Source organism: Pocillopora damicornis, chromosome 1, assembly GCF_964200805.1.
Source record: "Pocillopora damicornis chromosome 1, jaPocDami1.2, whole genome shotgun sequence".
Lineage (NCBI taxonomy): Eukaryota > Metazoa > Cnidaria > Anthozoa > Scleractinia > Pocilloporidae > Pocillopora > Pocillopora damicornis.
In genome coordinates this window covers 12712776-12729464 of record NC_142670.1, presented here as the reverse complement: position 1 = coordinate 12729464, position 16689 = coordinate 12712776, and the positions used below count along the sequence as shown (strand labels likewise).

Genomic DNA, 16689 nt, shown 5'->3' with positions numbered 1-16689 from the left:
ACCGGTACAAACAAGGGTCGAGTGGCCATCTGTAAAGCTACGATTTTGAAAGTTTGTGGTGAGTAAAAATTGCGATATTCGTTGTGATCAAAATCTTATAAAAGAATAGATGTAGCGGGTTGAATTACGCTTACATAACGCTCGGCGCAACTGAAACTAGAATAATTCTGAGAATCGAATCGGTCACTTGCACGCGGCAGTTTCTTAAGCTTATGCTTTACAATGAAATAAACCTACCAGTAAGGTTTCAAGATTCCTCTAGTCACGTTTGGGAACATTCAAGATTCATAACAAACTTTAGTACATAAAGAAGCCCTCCTTAGTAAAAACAAAATAATGTATTCAGCCCTTTTTTAGTAAAATCCATGAGAGAGATGTACTAACTCCAATATAAAAGTCACTCAATATAACACAGATTTCTCAATTTGAGAATCCAACGAATGCCCTTTTCCTCATAGCCATCTTAAAAGCCTGGTCTGAGCTTTAAACATACATATTTTAATATATTTTTTTTTTTTCAAATTCAGATGTCAAGGAATCCAGATACAAAATGGTCAAGGTTCTTGTTGATAACCTCATTCAAGGCCAACTCATTGTGAGTCCAGGAAAAAAAATACAAACAGTACAAACACAGGACGAATGCTCTTATTTCAGTGCCTTTAGGCAAAACCGAAAGCGTCCCTAAAGGTTGACATAAGCTTTAGGCGTCTTTAATTGTAAACCGAAATATCCAAAAGCTAACAGCTACCTTTCATGAATCTTTAATTGAACATTAGGTGAACTTTAATAACGTAAATCTTTTAGCATCCTTTAAGCGGTCTCTTTTTTGGCACAAAAGAAGGTTTTTAATTAATACACATTTAATTAACCTTTGAGGTGAGAATTAAACGAGTCTCGCTGTTTTGACATCTTTAATTGACGCACTAAAGATAGTCTAATTGTAATCTGAACTGTCAATAGTAAATGCATCACAAATTAGCCGGCACTTGCGTCGGACAGGAATAGCAAATTTTGTTCCATGTGCAGCAGCAAATTGTGTCAAAACATCTGAATTGAAAGCAACGGGTTTTCATTTTCGCATCTCCTTTATAGAACGCATGGAGTGCGATGACAAGAAAGGATATGTTTACTGCACTCATTGTAATGACTTCGTGTCACGTTCAACTTTCGAAAGGCATGAGCGAAAACGTAACAAGTCGAATTTGACAGATACTTTCGGGTCGACTTCAAATTCCCGTGATTTGTTTCAAGAAATTTCAAGTTCATCTGACGATGAAGGTTAGTTACCTTAAATACAGAGAACGTAACTGCTATTAAACGTTGCTTGAGGCGATAGACCACTGCCAACTAATTTTATCTTTTACACCAAATCCTTACAGGACCCACAGATTTTGTTCAGGAAGAGCGTCTTGAAATCGAAGCAGAAGTTGATAATTCTTGGTCAAAAGCTGAGCAGGTGAGAAAGGAAGAACGCGGAGTTTAATTTGTGCATTAACTTTTATCATGCAAATTGTAAAAGTTTGTAGTCAACAAACAGGACACTTTTGCGAAAGCTATGTTATCTACTAATGATCTTTGGTTGTTTTTTAATGCCGCCGTTCATTCGTTTGTTTGTTTTTTTCATTAACATAACTCTTAAGAGTACTTTATGAGAGGTGAAACATAGATTGTCCGTTCTGAAATTCCTCTATATAGCCAACGGACTTGCCGAAATCCGAGGCAGCATACTCTACCAGCGACAACGAATATGGGGATCTAAACAGTACCGATGATGAAAACCAGAGCGACTGTTGCAGTTCGAGCTCTGACTGTGACGAAGAAATCTGGAATGGTGTGCTGCCTGAGATGATATCGAGAGATATAGAAAACGCCCCTCCCCTTCCGGAAGCTCAAGGCCACCAAACAGCACTTCAAAAAGTAAATTCATTGATTTTCTGGTTCGTTTACTTTCTGCTAATCTGGCAGGCGACTTGCCACCTCAGCGATAATGGTCTCGCTTGGTTGCTCAATTTCCTTGTCTCGTGGCTCAGGGTTCTTGGCGTAGAAATTTCCAATGAGGTTTTTGAAAAATTAGCGATGAGCTTTCCGGGATCCTTGTACCTTGTGAGGCAATTCCTAAATGTTGATAGAGACGATTTCAATAAGTTTGTGGTTTGTCCAAAGTGTACAAAACTGTATAAGTACGACTCCTGTATTTCGATGATAAACAATCGACAGGTGGCAAAAAAATGTAGCAACACTCATTACTCCAGAGGAAGAAAACTAACTTGTGACGCCACACTCGTTGCAAAGGTTACTCTTCAAAATGGAAAAACTTGCTTCTACCCTATCAAGTACTACTGCAGCAACAGCATCATAGACCAACTGGAGAAGTTGGTCTTGAGAAAAGACTTTCCCATAAATTGTGAATTGTGGAGAAAACGAGAAGTGGGGGAAAATACCTTGGCTGATGTTTACGATGGAAATCTATGGAAAGAATTCCAGATCGTCAGTGATTCACCTTTCTTGAGTAACCCACGAAATTATGGGTTTATGTTGAACTTTGACTTTTTCCAGCCGATGAAACACCGCAAGGATTATTCCGTTGGAGTGTTTTACTTAGCAATTTTAAATCTGCCCAGGTCTGAACGGTTCAAATGGGAGAATATCATTATTGTAGGCGTTGTTCCTTCATTGGGCAGAGAACCCAAAGATCTAAATGAATTTCTTGAGCCAGCTGTGGATGAGTTGAAAGCCTTGTGGAAAGGGGTGAAGATCAAAGCTAGTCTGAGTAGATTTGCCCTAACGTTTCGTGCTGCTGTTTTGTGTGTATCTTCTGACGTCCCGGCAACGAGAAAGATCTGCGGATTCAAGGGGCATTCAGCTCAACTTGGGTGTTCACGCTGCTTGAAGAAGTTTTTAGGTGGTTTTGGGGAAAAGAGAGATTACTCTGGATTCAACAGAAGCTCATGGAAACCCCGCACAAATGAAGAACATCGTCGAATGGCCATTAAAATTACTCAGTGCAAAACGAAAGCCCGAAAAAATTTGCTAGGGCAACAAAGTGGTATCACCCACTATAGCATTTTACTGAGACTCGATTACTTTGATGTTATTAGATTTTGCACGGTTGATCCTATGCACAATCTCTTTCTCGGAACTGCCAAAAGAATGTTTAAACTATGGACAGACTCAAAACTTTTTTCGCCCAGCCAACTGAGCGAAATCGAGGAAAGGATAAAATCAGTCGAGGTTCCTAGTGACATCGGACGATTACCGATGAGGATAACCAGTAATTGTGGTTCATATACAGCAGAGCAGTGGAAGAACTGGACACTCATTTACTCTATTTTCTGCCTTCAAGGTATTCTACCAGAGGAACATTTCCGGTGCTGGCAGACATTTGTGTTAGCATGTAAATATTTGTGCCAGTCCGCTATTACGAAAACAGAACTTGATATTGCCGACGGATTGATTCTAAAATTTTGCAAATCAGTGGAGACTCTTTATGGAAAAGATGCCATTACCCCAAATATGCACTTGCACAACCATTTGAAAGAGGTTATTCTCGACCACGGACCAGTTACTAGCTTTTGGTGTTTTAGCTTTGAAAGATTTAATGGCATACTGGGCAGTACAACAACAAACAAAAGATCCATCGAACTCCAAATCATGAGAAAATTCATACTGACAAGATTCCTAAAGGACATGACACTACCAAACGAGTTTCAAGGAGATTTCCTTAAATTTTGTTCACCTGAAGAAAGTACAACCCCAGATGATAAAGATGTTTTCCCTTCCGACTGGCCGACGGTCTACGAATTTTATAATGTTGCTACGAATGTGCCACTACGTGAAATAAACTGGATGAATAAATCGGGGATTAATGTTTCGTCATGCTTCAAGCTCGTTTCTTTTGATACCGATGATTTGAAATTACTGACCGCCGTCTATAGAGTGATGTACCCAGAGAGGCGAATTGAAGAGAGTAATCTCGCAGAAACTATATATAAATTTAGCTCGTTTAAAATCTGGTCAACTACGTATGGGTCCAAAATGCAACCAAGAGGAATACGTTCTGCCAAGATACTAGCATCCTGGCCAGCAAAGAATGGACGAGTCCTTCAAGACGCGTTTGTTTTATCTCCAGGCATCGTCCAGTACTATTTTACACATTCAATCAAGCTTGGAGAGGAACATGTCACGCACTACTTTGCATGTGTAAGATGGTTTTTAGCCCATGAGGAATCTTATTTTGCAAACCCAATTAAAATCTATAAAAATAAATTCCATCCAGGGGGGCCAGCATCGTTTATGCCACTCCAGAGGGTATTTTCCAGGTTTGCCTCTGCTGAACTTGAGCTGGAGGGGCAACAAACAATTGCTGTTGCACAAATAACAAGGAATGTGTTCTTGTAAAAATATCGCACACAGGCATTCACAATCATCCCTGAATCAAAACGTAAATGGAGCATCGTATTAGAAATAGTAAGTATCTTTACACAGAGGAAAGTCCTAATTGCTTTTAAAAGTTTGTGGTAATAAGAATGTTCGAATGTATTTCTAACGTTCAGCTGGTTACTAAGTAAATATCCAATAATTCCATACAGTTAAGATTGCTTTTTGATTAACTGTGATCTCCCTCAAAAGATTCCACTTAAGGTTCCAGCTTCCATCTTTTATGAACAAGTAGATTCTGTATAAACAAGTAGTATGCTTTCCAGTACAAAAGAGAACAAAATGTGATCTTGGCAAGGTATAGTCAGTTTATAATTACATTCTATTACAATAAAGTGAAATGAGGCCTTTGTTTCAGTTGGAAGCCCAACACGTGGAGTTCCCAACCCTTTTACTTCAAGGACTGGTTAATAAGCAACTCTCCCTAACACACTAGCAATACATCAATATTCTCACAAATATATCAAAAAAACTGTATGAAAGGAATTTAGAAAAATAATATTGAGATCTTAGGGGGTGAAATGGGTAGATAGGGGCACATAGTATACAAGTTAAAATATTGTTTTCTGAAATTCATCTGTGAACAGGTAGATTCATAATAACAAATGAAATATTCTTCTGATTAAAAGACTGCGACTCCAGAGAGTCTGTGTATAGGAAAGAAACTAAATTGACCAGAGATTAAGACTGTCTCAAAAAAATTACTCAGAAAGTTGTCAATTGCAGTCTGTACCAAACTTCAAAAAAAATACTAAACAAAATAAATTGGAACAAAATATCTAGGTTTAGAGAAATGAATGTGGTCATAACCTATCCACATCTTCCTGAGGCCTGGCAATATATGAACTTTGACCTTTGCAGCCTATGCTAGGTATTGAGATTCCACTTACTGAAACCCTGACATTCTTAAAACCTTATCACCAGTATGTTTGTAGAGAGAGTCTCAAACAAAAAATAACAATAAAGAGAGAGAGAGTTTGTTCTTGAAAGAGTTGAAATGTCTATACCCACTTACATCTTCCTGGGGCCTGGCAATGTACGGATTTTGACATTTGCAGCTTGTGCTAGGCATTGAGATTCCACTTACTGAAAAACTTGACATTTTTAAAACCTTACAACCAGTATGTATGAGAGATAATTGATGTTTGACTGATATAACATAGACAGTTACTTCTGGTGGCCCCTCTCAAGTTAAGCTCTGGAAGCTTCAGTCACCATTCAGTTCTGCTAATGCCGTAATTTTTTGATGTTGTTCAGTTAAGAAGCAGATACTCTCCAACTTGGATATAGTTGTTTTGCATTCCTTTGACTTTGAATGTCAAGTGTGCCAGAGAAAAGAGAAAAGTAAATCCCTGCTTGAATACAGACACAGTCCTCTGGTGGTTACAGCCGACAACCGAAATGGGTCTGGCCTCCAGGTTTGAGACCTATTTAACAGCTCAGTGCACGTATCAAATAAAAAAAAAAGCAGGAACCATAAAGCATAAAAATAAAAACGATACGAGCATATCATTGCCGAGGTACCAAAGGGTAAGACCGAAGTATGGGCAATCTGCACTGCACCTCTCCTCGGGACGCAAAAATAAACAAGCACTGAGAGGAGCGCACGAAACTCTCCACCCAGCTGGGATTGCCTTCTCTGGGCTGACTGCATGAGGTTTGAATCCTCACAAGGGACTCAAATTCTAATGTTTTTTCTTTCACTATCCTACACAAGATACCATTAGCTCTCTGTGATCCAACTTGTCTATTGGAAGTGAAATGTCTTCTCCTGAAACATGATCCTCAAGCTGAAAAAGAAGAGTGCTTGAAGTAAATGACATGTGCTTATAACCCAGTGGCAGATCTAGGGGAGGGCCGCCCTCCCTTATTTTGGGTAATGAAATAAATGCGGAGGGAAGAAAAGCCAGCACAAAAATACATGTACAAAACAGTTGGTTTCGCCCAGTGACCAAAAAGCAGTCACTCGTAAGCTGTACCATGCATTAAGATTACATATTTTGAAAAAGACCTGACAGGCTGAAACCTACTTTCAACTGAAACAATTGTAGCACAAGAAAATTGTGATAACAACTGACTAGTCTACATATTAACAGTTGTTCAGTTTGGGACTGTACCAAGCGATGAGAGTCTATGTTATTGGAAGATTTTGTCATGTCTATACCCACTTTCAAAGGAAATAACATTATCACAAAGTTAAAAAATGTAAATGTAACAGAAATGTGGTCACTTGTAATGATCAAGGAGCATTAAGATCTGACTAAAACTCTGTCACTCACAACCCAAACCTTGCGTAAAGATTCCACATTTTGAAAAACCTGACATACTCAAGCATACTTTCAGTTTAGAAGCCATACATTCAAACGCATGAAAATTGAGTAAAGCCTGTCTTGTCTACTTATGTATAATTTGTCAAAAAAATTTTTGACACTTGTCTCTGGAGCCTGAACCAAGCATTGACACTCTATATTCTTTATATATCCTTAAGCATATCTTATTTTACTTTAGACTGAGTAAATGTTTATCAGAAAGCCACAAAATGCTTAGTAAAAATAATGTGGTCACTCACAATGATCCAGGAGCATTAAGAACTGAAAAGCCAAACTTTCAAAAGTGTCCTTGATGTTTATGTTCATAACAAGTATCATGTATGATTACTTAAAGTTTTAAATTCAAAATACAATCAAGGAATGAAGCTTACATTCCTTAAATGGCACTGAAATGAGGTTTTTAATGACCATACTCTAGTATTCATGTGAGCTCAATGCCACAACTGCTCTTTAGGTACCCCTTATCTATCAAGGCCACCTGACTAAAATGTCTTTACCCTAATAAGCCCACTCCTCTCTCCTCCCACTAAACAAAAAATCTACAGTATTGGTTGTATTGTTATTGATTTGACTGTATTAAATTGAGCTTATCCTGTTATTCATTCCCTCCTAGTCAAAATAAAAATGTATATATCCTCCACTGTTGAAAAGCAACCCGCTATTTCAAAAAAATCCATTACCTCCCACACCGTCCCCCCTGCCCCTACTTATTTGTTCTCGATTGAGTTCTGTTTGCATGCCATACATACAAGCTTTTTTTATCACAAGCTTACTTTCGTGATTGTTCTAATCACACTTAAAAGAAAACAATTCACAATTGTATCAAGCGTCGATCACATATCATTACACAACAAAATCACTTTCTTGCACAAGAAATATAATCGAATTAATTAACTTCGATGCCGTGACTTGACGCTTAGATAAATTTCCTTTGTTACAAGATATCCCTTACCTACACACGTCTAAATTTTAGATATATGAACAACTTACCTTGATGAAATTTAGGTATCGGTACAAAGCAGTTTGCTTGAACAAGTGAAGATCGAACGTGTAGTAGAAGTTTTCCCGCCACAAAAGACCTCCGTGTTTCCTTGCTTCCAATTACACTTGAGTCTTCATTCGTACTCGCCAGCGTTAGCTAGGCCCAGTACACTCGGTACAGTGTATATCACAACGAGGCACAATATCAAAAGGAGGTCCTTCCAGGTTTGGTATAGGATAATCGCGCGCTTTTTTGAATCTCAATTCCGTTGACGACTCTGTTAACAAAGCATCCGAACGAAGCGATTGTTGTCTGGTTATTTTACAGCTAATTCAGATTTAGGGAAAGTAAGTGAAGGAAATGGCAGAAAGACGAGTAAACGATCGCGGACAAAATCAAGATGATAATGTGGTTCCAGCGCCAATTAGAAATAGTAACATGTCCGAAGAATGCATCGTACTGCTGGAGGAATTGATCCGCAGCAACCGGGCTCTGGCGAGCGAAAATGAAAAGCTGCGGCAGCAGCAAGAGCGCAGCAACAAATCGAACTTAGAGGCTCTTCAGCGGATTGAGAACCGTCTTGAAACTGGTGATAATGGAGCCAAAGTCCGTCGGCGCCAAAATAGACAGAAGCGAAGGACGATAGTAGTTCCACCAGCTTGTCGAGTGAGTAGAAAAACTTAACCGATGAGCATAAATAATGTGATATATGTTCATGATTTGCTGAATTCAGTTCTGTTTCGTGGAAGATTTGCTTTTATGTTGAGTACGTGTTTGGCGCGCAAATTATATGCATAACTCAATTATTTAGGCGGTAATCATTTGGCATAATTATGTGTGGTTACATTTACTTGATAATCCCCTTTACCATAAACAGGTCTACCAGAAAGGTTTTTTCCTCCCTGTTCTTTCAACGAGAATAATCCAGTACGAAAATTCATGTTATTATCTTTTCTCTTGAACCCTTTTGACTTCCCCTGTTTTAATCACACAGATGGGTACTTGTGTAAAAAGCGTGGAAGTAGAAATAGGGGAAAGGTGACAAATTGATTGTTGAAATTATTTCAATCTTTTAGAGAGCTGTGAGAAGGATATATAAACTTCTTTTAAAAAAAGACGACTTTGGTGGATTTTATCTTGACGAAGAGTGAGTAACATGTTATTATATTCAAAGATATTTTTACTTTATATTGATTAAACCGTGAAATCAGAGTCTAAGCTGCTGCTAGAAATATTGAGATGTTATGTGAATACCTTATTGTTGTTGCTTTTGTCTAAGTGTTAATACTGTTAAAACAGAATACGTGGCTTAATCACGGTGTTTGTTCTTGTCTCAGAGTAAATTCTGATAACAACTATGGAATTTTTGAGCGCACAGTAGAGCAGGTTGTACATCAACAGGGAGGACCTGAAAAGTGTCCCTGGACAAAGGATATCATTGAAGGTAGCTATCAATAATCATAGCACATGCATTTCACTTTCATTGGGGTGTCATTATGATTTTTTGCAGGTGGGCATAAGAATTTGGCACTTAAGCGTATTGATGTATATCTCTTTTATAACAAGTTGAGTTTCACTGAAGGCTTTGGCTTAAAAACATCCAGACAAAATCGTGCTCACAGTTGGTCAATTTGTCTAGAGCCCAGTCCTTAAAGATACCCCTGCTTTTAGTCTGTACCATCAGTTAGTGTCTTTAATCACTTTTCCTTCAACAAAAATTTCATCATAGAACTAGCATTCAGTAACACAGTTAGATATCATGCAACTTCTAATGAGCACCCTCATTATATGTTTTAAATATTCCTATGCGGCCAGCCATAAATGATTATAAATTTGAACATTGTCATTTATTTATATGGGAATCTTTTTATAATCAACTTCTCATGGCATTTTGATAATTATTTCTTTGAACAGCTGCTTTACAAAGATATTTTAAAACGTGCCTAGAAACACATAAGCTGAAGAGCAGTAATCGCTATGAGGCACATAAACAAAAAACAAGAAAGAGTGGTCGCCAAAGAGAGGTATTTATTGGGATACTATTTTAACATTTTACTTTTCATATACCCTGCTGTTTCCCATTGAATGCATTTTTTTTTGCCACTTCAAAATTGGATGGCTTTGCATATAGACACTTTTAAGGGACTGTGTCCTGTCAAAATTGTTTTGTGCCTATGAGAGCAATTGTTAAATGAATTATGTATTCTAGTCTGTATCTAGAGCCTTCCTTACAAAGAAAATCTTTGTAAAGTAAATTTGGTAATTGTATAATATTATTTTAAAGATGGATCTGTAGTTGAGGAAAAGAATGAAAAATATTAAGATGTGATTTGAGATCAATGATAGCTTGTATGGACCATTTGATGAAAAATAAAGGACAAGGAGACTCTATAGTATAACATGCTTAAGAATTCCATTCTTACACTGTGTGCACATGCATATCAAGAGAAATTAGTAATTTGGATCATATTTTCCATTTGAGGTCTTATAATACCCTTCTCATGCTTGTTGTATATTTTTGTTTTTTCAGAAGTTAATGAGACGAACTACAGCCCTGGAGCTGGTCAACTGGGCTGACCAGCATGAAAAGGGGAGTGTGGCGGAGGTTCTTGTGATGGAGGCGATGAGCAGTGAAGAAAGCTGTTACGAGGAGGATGATGATATAAATAACTCAAAATTAACAAAATACTCTGTCCATCGCCTTCAATGGGAGAGTAGAAGAATGAAAAAAATAAAAAAAAAACTTGATAAGGCCTATAGGAAAAAACTCACTTCAAGAGCTAAGGAGAGAATCCTACCCAGAGTTGATGGGCAACCTTCTCTGAGATGCCCACCAACTGAAAATTTTCCAGGGTGGGCAATAAGGCAGTAAAAAAAAATTGTTTTATCAATTTAAGGTGACAAATTGATTGTTGAAAAAAGTATTAATCAGCCATGTCTAGAATGAAGGTCTTTTAAATGCCTGCGTGAGACTTCTTTTTCATTGAATATGTTAATTAGCAATTTTAATGGTCTCATTATCTAAAGTAAGTAATTGTGAATTCTTCAATTTTATATTTTAATTTCCTCCATATGAAATACTTTCTTCCATATTGATGTACAGGTCGGCAAATAATTGATAGCTATTGCAAATTTAAATTGATTTAGAAAAATGTACTGATTTTTTAGATTGATAGGTTGAACTTATTTTTTATTGTTAGTATCAGTTCAAATTGCATTTCTTAGTGGCTGGATTTGAGAGTGAAATTTGTGAATTGATAGCTTTTTGTGTAGTGTGTTGCTACAGCTAGTTATATTCTGTAGTTCTTATATTTTTATATTGATAAAGATTCTATTCTATTCTATATAGATGACTGAGATTATTATGTGAATTATACATTAATGAAAGAGGAATGCTTAATAAAGTATGACAATTAGTAATTCAAACATTTTGATGTCTCTTTTTTAATTATGTATGTGCCTCAAATGAGATATCCTCAGCTTTATTGTGGGTTTACTCTATCTCGGGAGGAAGTGAGTTTTGAACGAAACTATTTCATCACTGCAATTTCAAACATTCTGTAATTACTTGTATATGTGATGTCTCTTTTTCTAACAATTTAGAAGTTTCCCAAAATATTATAATTTATCATTATATAAATGTGGGTGTGATTAAGCAAATCAAAAGTCAATTTAAGGTGAAACCTACAGCTTTTAGAGGCACTTAAAGGTCACTAAATGATGAATTTTAACAAAACTTGAAATTTAAGAGGACCTGAAAGTACAACTAAAGATGAATTACAACAAAACCTGCAACTTTAAGTAGTACTTAAAGGGAAACAAAAGATTAAAGAAACCTTTAAGTTGCCTTTACAAGTAGAAGTTTTGGCAATTAAAGACGAGTTTACGAGAATAAGGAGGATTCTTAAAGTCAATTAAATGGTTATTTAGGTTTACTTTCATATGATCCTAAAGTGTTCATGAAATGGTTCATAAGGAGACTTTAATTGACTTCTGAAAGTTCAATTAAAGATTCATTTCAGAACTTTCGTATGTCACCTAAAGATGTTTTAAATACTTCTAATGTTAACCTTTAAGTTACCTTTAAGGAAACTTAATTTAGTCATTTCATCCTGTGAAACAGCAGCTAAGTTTGCAGTTTAGGATAACTTCATTCTAATTTATTGTTACAGTTATAACAAGATTTTAATCAAAAAATCAATTTTATTTGTCTGTAATTAGCCCCTTCACTCCCAAGAATATAACTATATAAATATAACTTAGGATATTGTATTTTTTGGAAAAGAATCAACAGATTTTATTCACAATTTGTGTCAAACCAAATTTAATGATTGATTAGAACTATTTTATACGAATACCTATAATTGAGGATTAATCCGTATGAAGTTTTCAAGAAAAGAAAAATAAATCAAATTCCATCCTAATATTACCACACATTGATGTTAATAATTAATCAAAAATATTTTACATGTACGCCTTAATCAAGCTTTTAAATAAATTTCATTGAATACTTGAATTTTAGCTGGGTTTTTTTAATTTAAAGTATTTATTTTATATCATTAGCCTCAAATTTTTGCTTAAAATTCCCAGTAATTCTTAAACATTCCTAAAAATTCCCAGAAATTCCCAGAAATTCCTAGGAATTTTTTAGATTTACAGCTTTTCAGGGAAAGTCATTGGTTCTCTGAGTTGGAATTCGGAATTCCTAGGAATTCCAAGTCCTGTTGGCTATAAACTTGGAATTTCTGGGAATTTCTGGGAATTTCTAGGAATTTCTAGGTTTTTAGAACCAGAGTTGTTATGGTTGGGAATTCCTAGGAATTCCTAGGAATTCCCAGTCCGAATTTACCGTGAAAATTCACACCTTTATTCCTAGGAATAAATTCCTAGGAATTCCAAAAGCCATTTCGCAAGGGGATGTCTTCTTGTATAGCTCTCTTTAAGTTTTGCAATGTCAGCTACTGTGTGTTTACCTTTACGCAACCTATTAAGTAATTCTACAAACAATTTGCTGTCTCTTTGACCCATGATTTCATTAAGTTCAAACATTTTAAAGTGTTTATGCCATAAACTGGGAGAAAGAACAGCATAAATCTACATTTTTGAGGTCTTTGAAAATATAAGCATCCATAAAAGATTCTAATTGGAATAAGTCACCAATAGCAATTATGCTCACACTTCCAAAATCCTCTCTACAGCCTTTTATATCTTTAAGCCTATTGTTTAGCTGTATTGCAAACATACCATTTACTACCATTGAGATTTCATCAACAAAAATCAATTGACTTCTCAAAGTGTTTAGTCTACTTGAATCAAGCTGTTTGTAATTTCTCAGTGATTGATTGGCAGGAATGGCCAGAGTGCTATGAAGAGTGTCACCCTTAAGCTTTACCAGTTGGAGCTAATAGTATAACTATGATCTGATGAAAATCATCACCAGCTCTAGTGTTATAATACTTAAGCACTACCTGATACAAAGCTTTTGTTAAATGCGATTTGCCAACACCAGCCCCTCCACTGAGGAAGCAGTAGAAAGGGGTTTCTGAGGTTTTAATCTGATGTAAAATGTGTTAAAAAAATTCTTTTTGCTCTTTATTGGGTGTCTGGACCATTTGACGAAAATCAAAATCAGGTAATTCATTCAATATCAGTGGTTCATTATTCAGCGATGTTGATGAAATGTTGAGATCATCAAAGAGGCCATAGTTTTCACTAAAATCAGGATGTAAATCTTCATGAGATCCAATCCTTGAACGGAATTGGTCAATGGAGATCCCCATATTTACTTGTGTGCTTGAGCGAGCAACAGCAACAATCCAACTAACTAGAAACTCAGTTTATTAAAATAGATAACACTCTTGACAGTTCAAGGCAAACAATAGTTTCTTTCAGTTTGTGACACTTTGAGACACTCGTGAGACATTTTGAGACACTAGTGAGACACTTTGAGACACCCTGAGACTCTTTGAAGCGCAACCCGCACAAATACATTCAAGCCGACAAATGTTGGCTTGCGAGAGTACAATGACTCCTTTCAATCTGACACAACCAGCACCGACGGTCCAAGCCGATAAATGTTGGCTTGTGAAAGCGTAAAAGCTCCTGTGCAACCTGCACTGAACACAGGCCGCGTTTCAGCGTGTTGAATTACGTGAAAAAATCTTTTGTTATAGACACCTGAAGAAATAACGAAACAAACGCCTCAGATTATGAAAGAAAGAACACAAACCAGGTGTACAAACGTAATCGCCTTTCGTGAGAGCTTAATCGTGAAGCTCCCACAACAAAATTGAAAAGTTAAAGCACGCAAAGAACCCGTGAAAATATGAAATGACTTATCCTTACCTTGGAAACAAAAATCCCCGTGAAACAAACATGAAATTCCGAATAAGTTCTCCAAAACCCAACGACTGAGAAGAGAAATGGCCGCCGTACCATACACTATGAAAAAACGCCGACTGGAATCCAGTCTTCACGGCTCATTGAACGCAAATAGAAACCACGTGACAAGCACTTCTCTCTCGTGGACAAATAAATAGAGAAATAAATTTCGCGGGCGTTGACAAAGTGTGGGAAATCCCACACAAAAACGGTAAATTACTATTTAGAAAACATACCAGCTGCTGAGCTAGCGATGGGGATGGCGATGGGGATGGCGATGGGGATGGCGACGGCGACGGCGACGGCGATGGGGATGGCGATGGGGATGGCGACGGCGACGGCGACGGCGACGGCGACGGCGATGGCGACGGCGATGGCGAGGTTGCAAATGACAAATCTTTAAAGAAAAATGTTAATCCAGACCACATCATACAAAACAATTGCCTTAGTATTACACTGTAAGGGCAAAAGTGCGGACGGAAAGCAGCGTAACAAAATGGCCGCCATGAACGATCAAAACTCTTAAATGCACTCAAGCTTTTTATTGCTTATGCAGAACACTCTTATTGTTTCCTATGCATTATTTTCGTCTGTCGCACACGTCTTGTATGATCGATGATCAGATAGGGCTGTAGGATGTTTTTCTAAAATACTATTAAATGAAATAATAGTTCAATAAAAAATCCCTGCATTACTGGTTTAACAAACAATAGGGGTACTTATTTTGCCCAGTTTTTGGCATTTCAACCTGCCCCTACGGGGCTTGAAAAATGCCACGCAAATAACAAAATATTCGCGCGTATTTATTGTTAAACCACTGAGTATGACGTTTTCATTTCTTATTTTATCCTGAGCTGTTTCAGATTAATTTACGGATCCTTTTGGGATTTTTGGTTTAACCTTAACCTCATGCTGGTAAGGTTTTAAGGTTTAATTCAGCGCTTTTATTTGAATAATTTGACGAATTTGTTAATTAAGGCATTGCGAGAGAAAATGATTGGGAGGTTCCTTTTTCAGGCCTTGAAATGTGTGTTTTACGAGACATCCACTTGAAAGCTTGCATCTATCTGATCTCCTGATGTAATATCCAGTAAAAATTTCTTCGCGTGAATTAAAATTTACCGTCTTTAGTTTTACAAAAGCCGGTTTCGTGTTTTCTCTCAAGCAAAAAGAAACGCATAACGCAAGGCGAAACTTGAATCGCACAGGAACTATAACAACCTTAGTGAAAAGTAAGTGAAAACATGACTCTAGCCTTCAAGTTTTCGTGCAACAACGGTGTTTTTCTATCACAATTACATTATAGTGACCAACTCTTCTTACCATATTGTTGCGTGCAAGGTGGTCCAACGTAGTCTGTGTAAGAGTCCTGCGAAAAGTTCCGTCCAGGAGCTGGATTTGCTGAAAAAATATAACAATTGCAATACATAAGAATTAATTATTCAAAAAAGTAATAAAATTCTTCTGTTCGGAGAAGCACTACTATTCAAGATAAGCGCTGCTTTGCGCCTGCACCGGAAATAATGATTTTTTGGTAGTTTTTGTCATAGAAAATAACTATGTTTGCGTGTAGAGTGGTATGTTGCTCGCACCAATCAGATCGCCGCACAAAGGTGTGTACTTTGCAGCAATTGGATTGTCGCTTTTTTGGTATGTATCTCACACCAGCCAGATTGCCGCGTTAGGGTATGTATCTGACACCAATTACATCGTAGCATTTTGATATCTTGCACCAATCACAGCGTTTGGGAATTCTTTTCTCGTACATGATGTTATGGAATCAGGAGGCCGTGCACAAATAATGACATTACCCAGAAATATTGGACTCATTTAATAAGTGCAATGGTTTTTGGGCTTCGCAAGAGTCTCGTCAATTAAGGTCAAGATTTCTATATCGGAATGTGAAAGGTTTGCATTTAACTTTTTGTTTCACTTTTTAGTTCAAAGTTAAGTTCAAAGGCGTTTTATCTGCTCCTTCTCTCACAACGCATACGCTAAATAACTTACTTCTGTCATATTATGAAGATAACGCTCAAGCATACCCAATCCTGATCATGACCTACTATTATATCAATTAAATTCCAACCCAAGAAAATGTTTCTACACCTTCTGGTGACGTATGAAAACTGAGGTAGCCCTCGCTAAAGAGTGCTCGTTGCTAATTCGACCGAAATGTCCGATATATTTCGATGAGATGCAGAATGGTCTGTTTATTATATTCACTGCACATTTTGCGTTACATTGAAATCAGCCCCTACAAATTTACAGTTCAAAACGATCGGGTATTAAAATAGAATACGATAACCATAAAATTGATTCCCCAATGCGAAGAACATCTACAAGTCTTTTGCATTCATTTTATAAAGTGATAATTGGCATGTATCTTAACCGACATGAGTCATAAGCTCTTCACAAAAATAATGCACTTCACATCATCATGCGTTATTATCTAACAAAGCAATCGGACTAATAATTCTTTGCGATTGGTATTCACCATCATTTTATTCAAGCGGAAGGATAAATGAACTACCGGTACATGAAAATAACTGATAACATAAA

At 36.9% G+C, this 16689-nt stretch overlaps 3 protein-coding genes and 1 long non-coding RNA gene across 4 annotated transcripts in view; 2 read left to right on the top strand and 2 right to left on the bottom strand.

The window, feature by feature from the left end:
- The window catches only part of LOC149052052 (adhesion G protein-coupled receptor L4-like), a 204298-nt gene that overhangs the window by 54497 nt on the left and 133112 nt on the right, over positions 1–16689 (bottom strand). The gene's annotated exons all lie outside the window — the stretch shown is intronic.
- LOC149052063 (uncharacterized) lies at positions 1069–5782 on the top strand. The gene is made up of 3 exons (XM_089212568.1): positions 1069–1278; positions 1380–1456; positions 1696–5782. The coding sequence occupies exons 1-3, from the start codon at positions 1098–1100 to the stop codon at positions 4396–4398; spliced, it is 2961 nt and encodes a 986-aa protein (XP_089068694.1). The 5' UTR covers positions 1069–1097; the 3' UTR covers positions 4399–5782.
- Positions 4728–7876, bottom strand: LOC149052062 (uncharacterized). Its single transcript, XR_016181420.1, has 2 exons — positions 7758–7876; positions 4728–6227 (listed from the first exon to the last, which is right to left on the bottom strand). It is a non-coding gene; the product is annotated as an uncharacterized LOC149052062 (long non-coding RNA).
- Positions 7919–11175, top strand: LOC149052061 (uncharacterized). The gene is made up of 5 exons (XM_089180553.1): positions 7919–8415; positions 8826–8896; positions 9087–9193; positions 9664–9773; positions 10280–11175. The coding sequence occupies exons 1-5, from the start codon at positions 8110–8112 to the stop codon at positions 10619–10621; spliced, it is 936 nt and encodes a 311-aa protein (XP_089036679.1). The 5' UTR covers positions 7919–8109; the 3' UTR covers positions 10622–11175.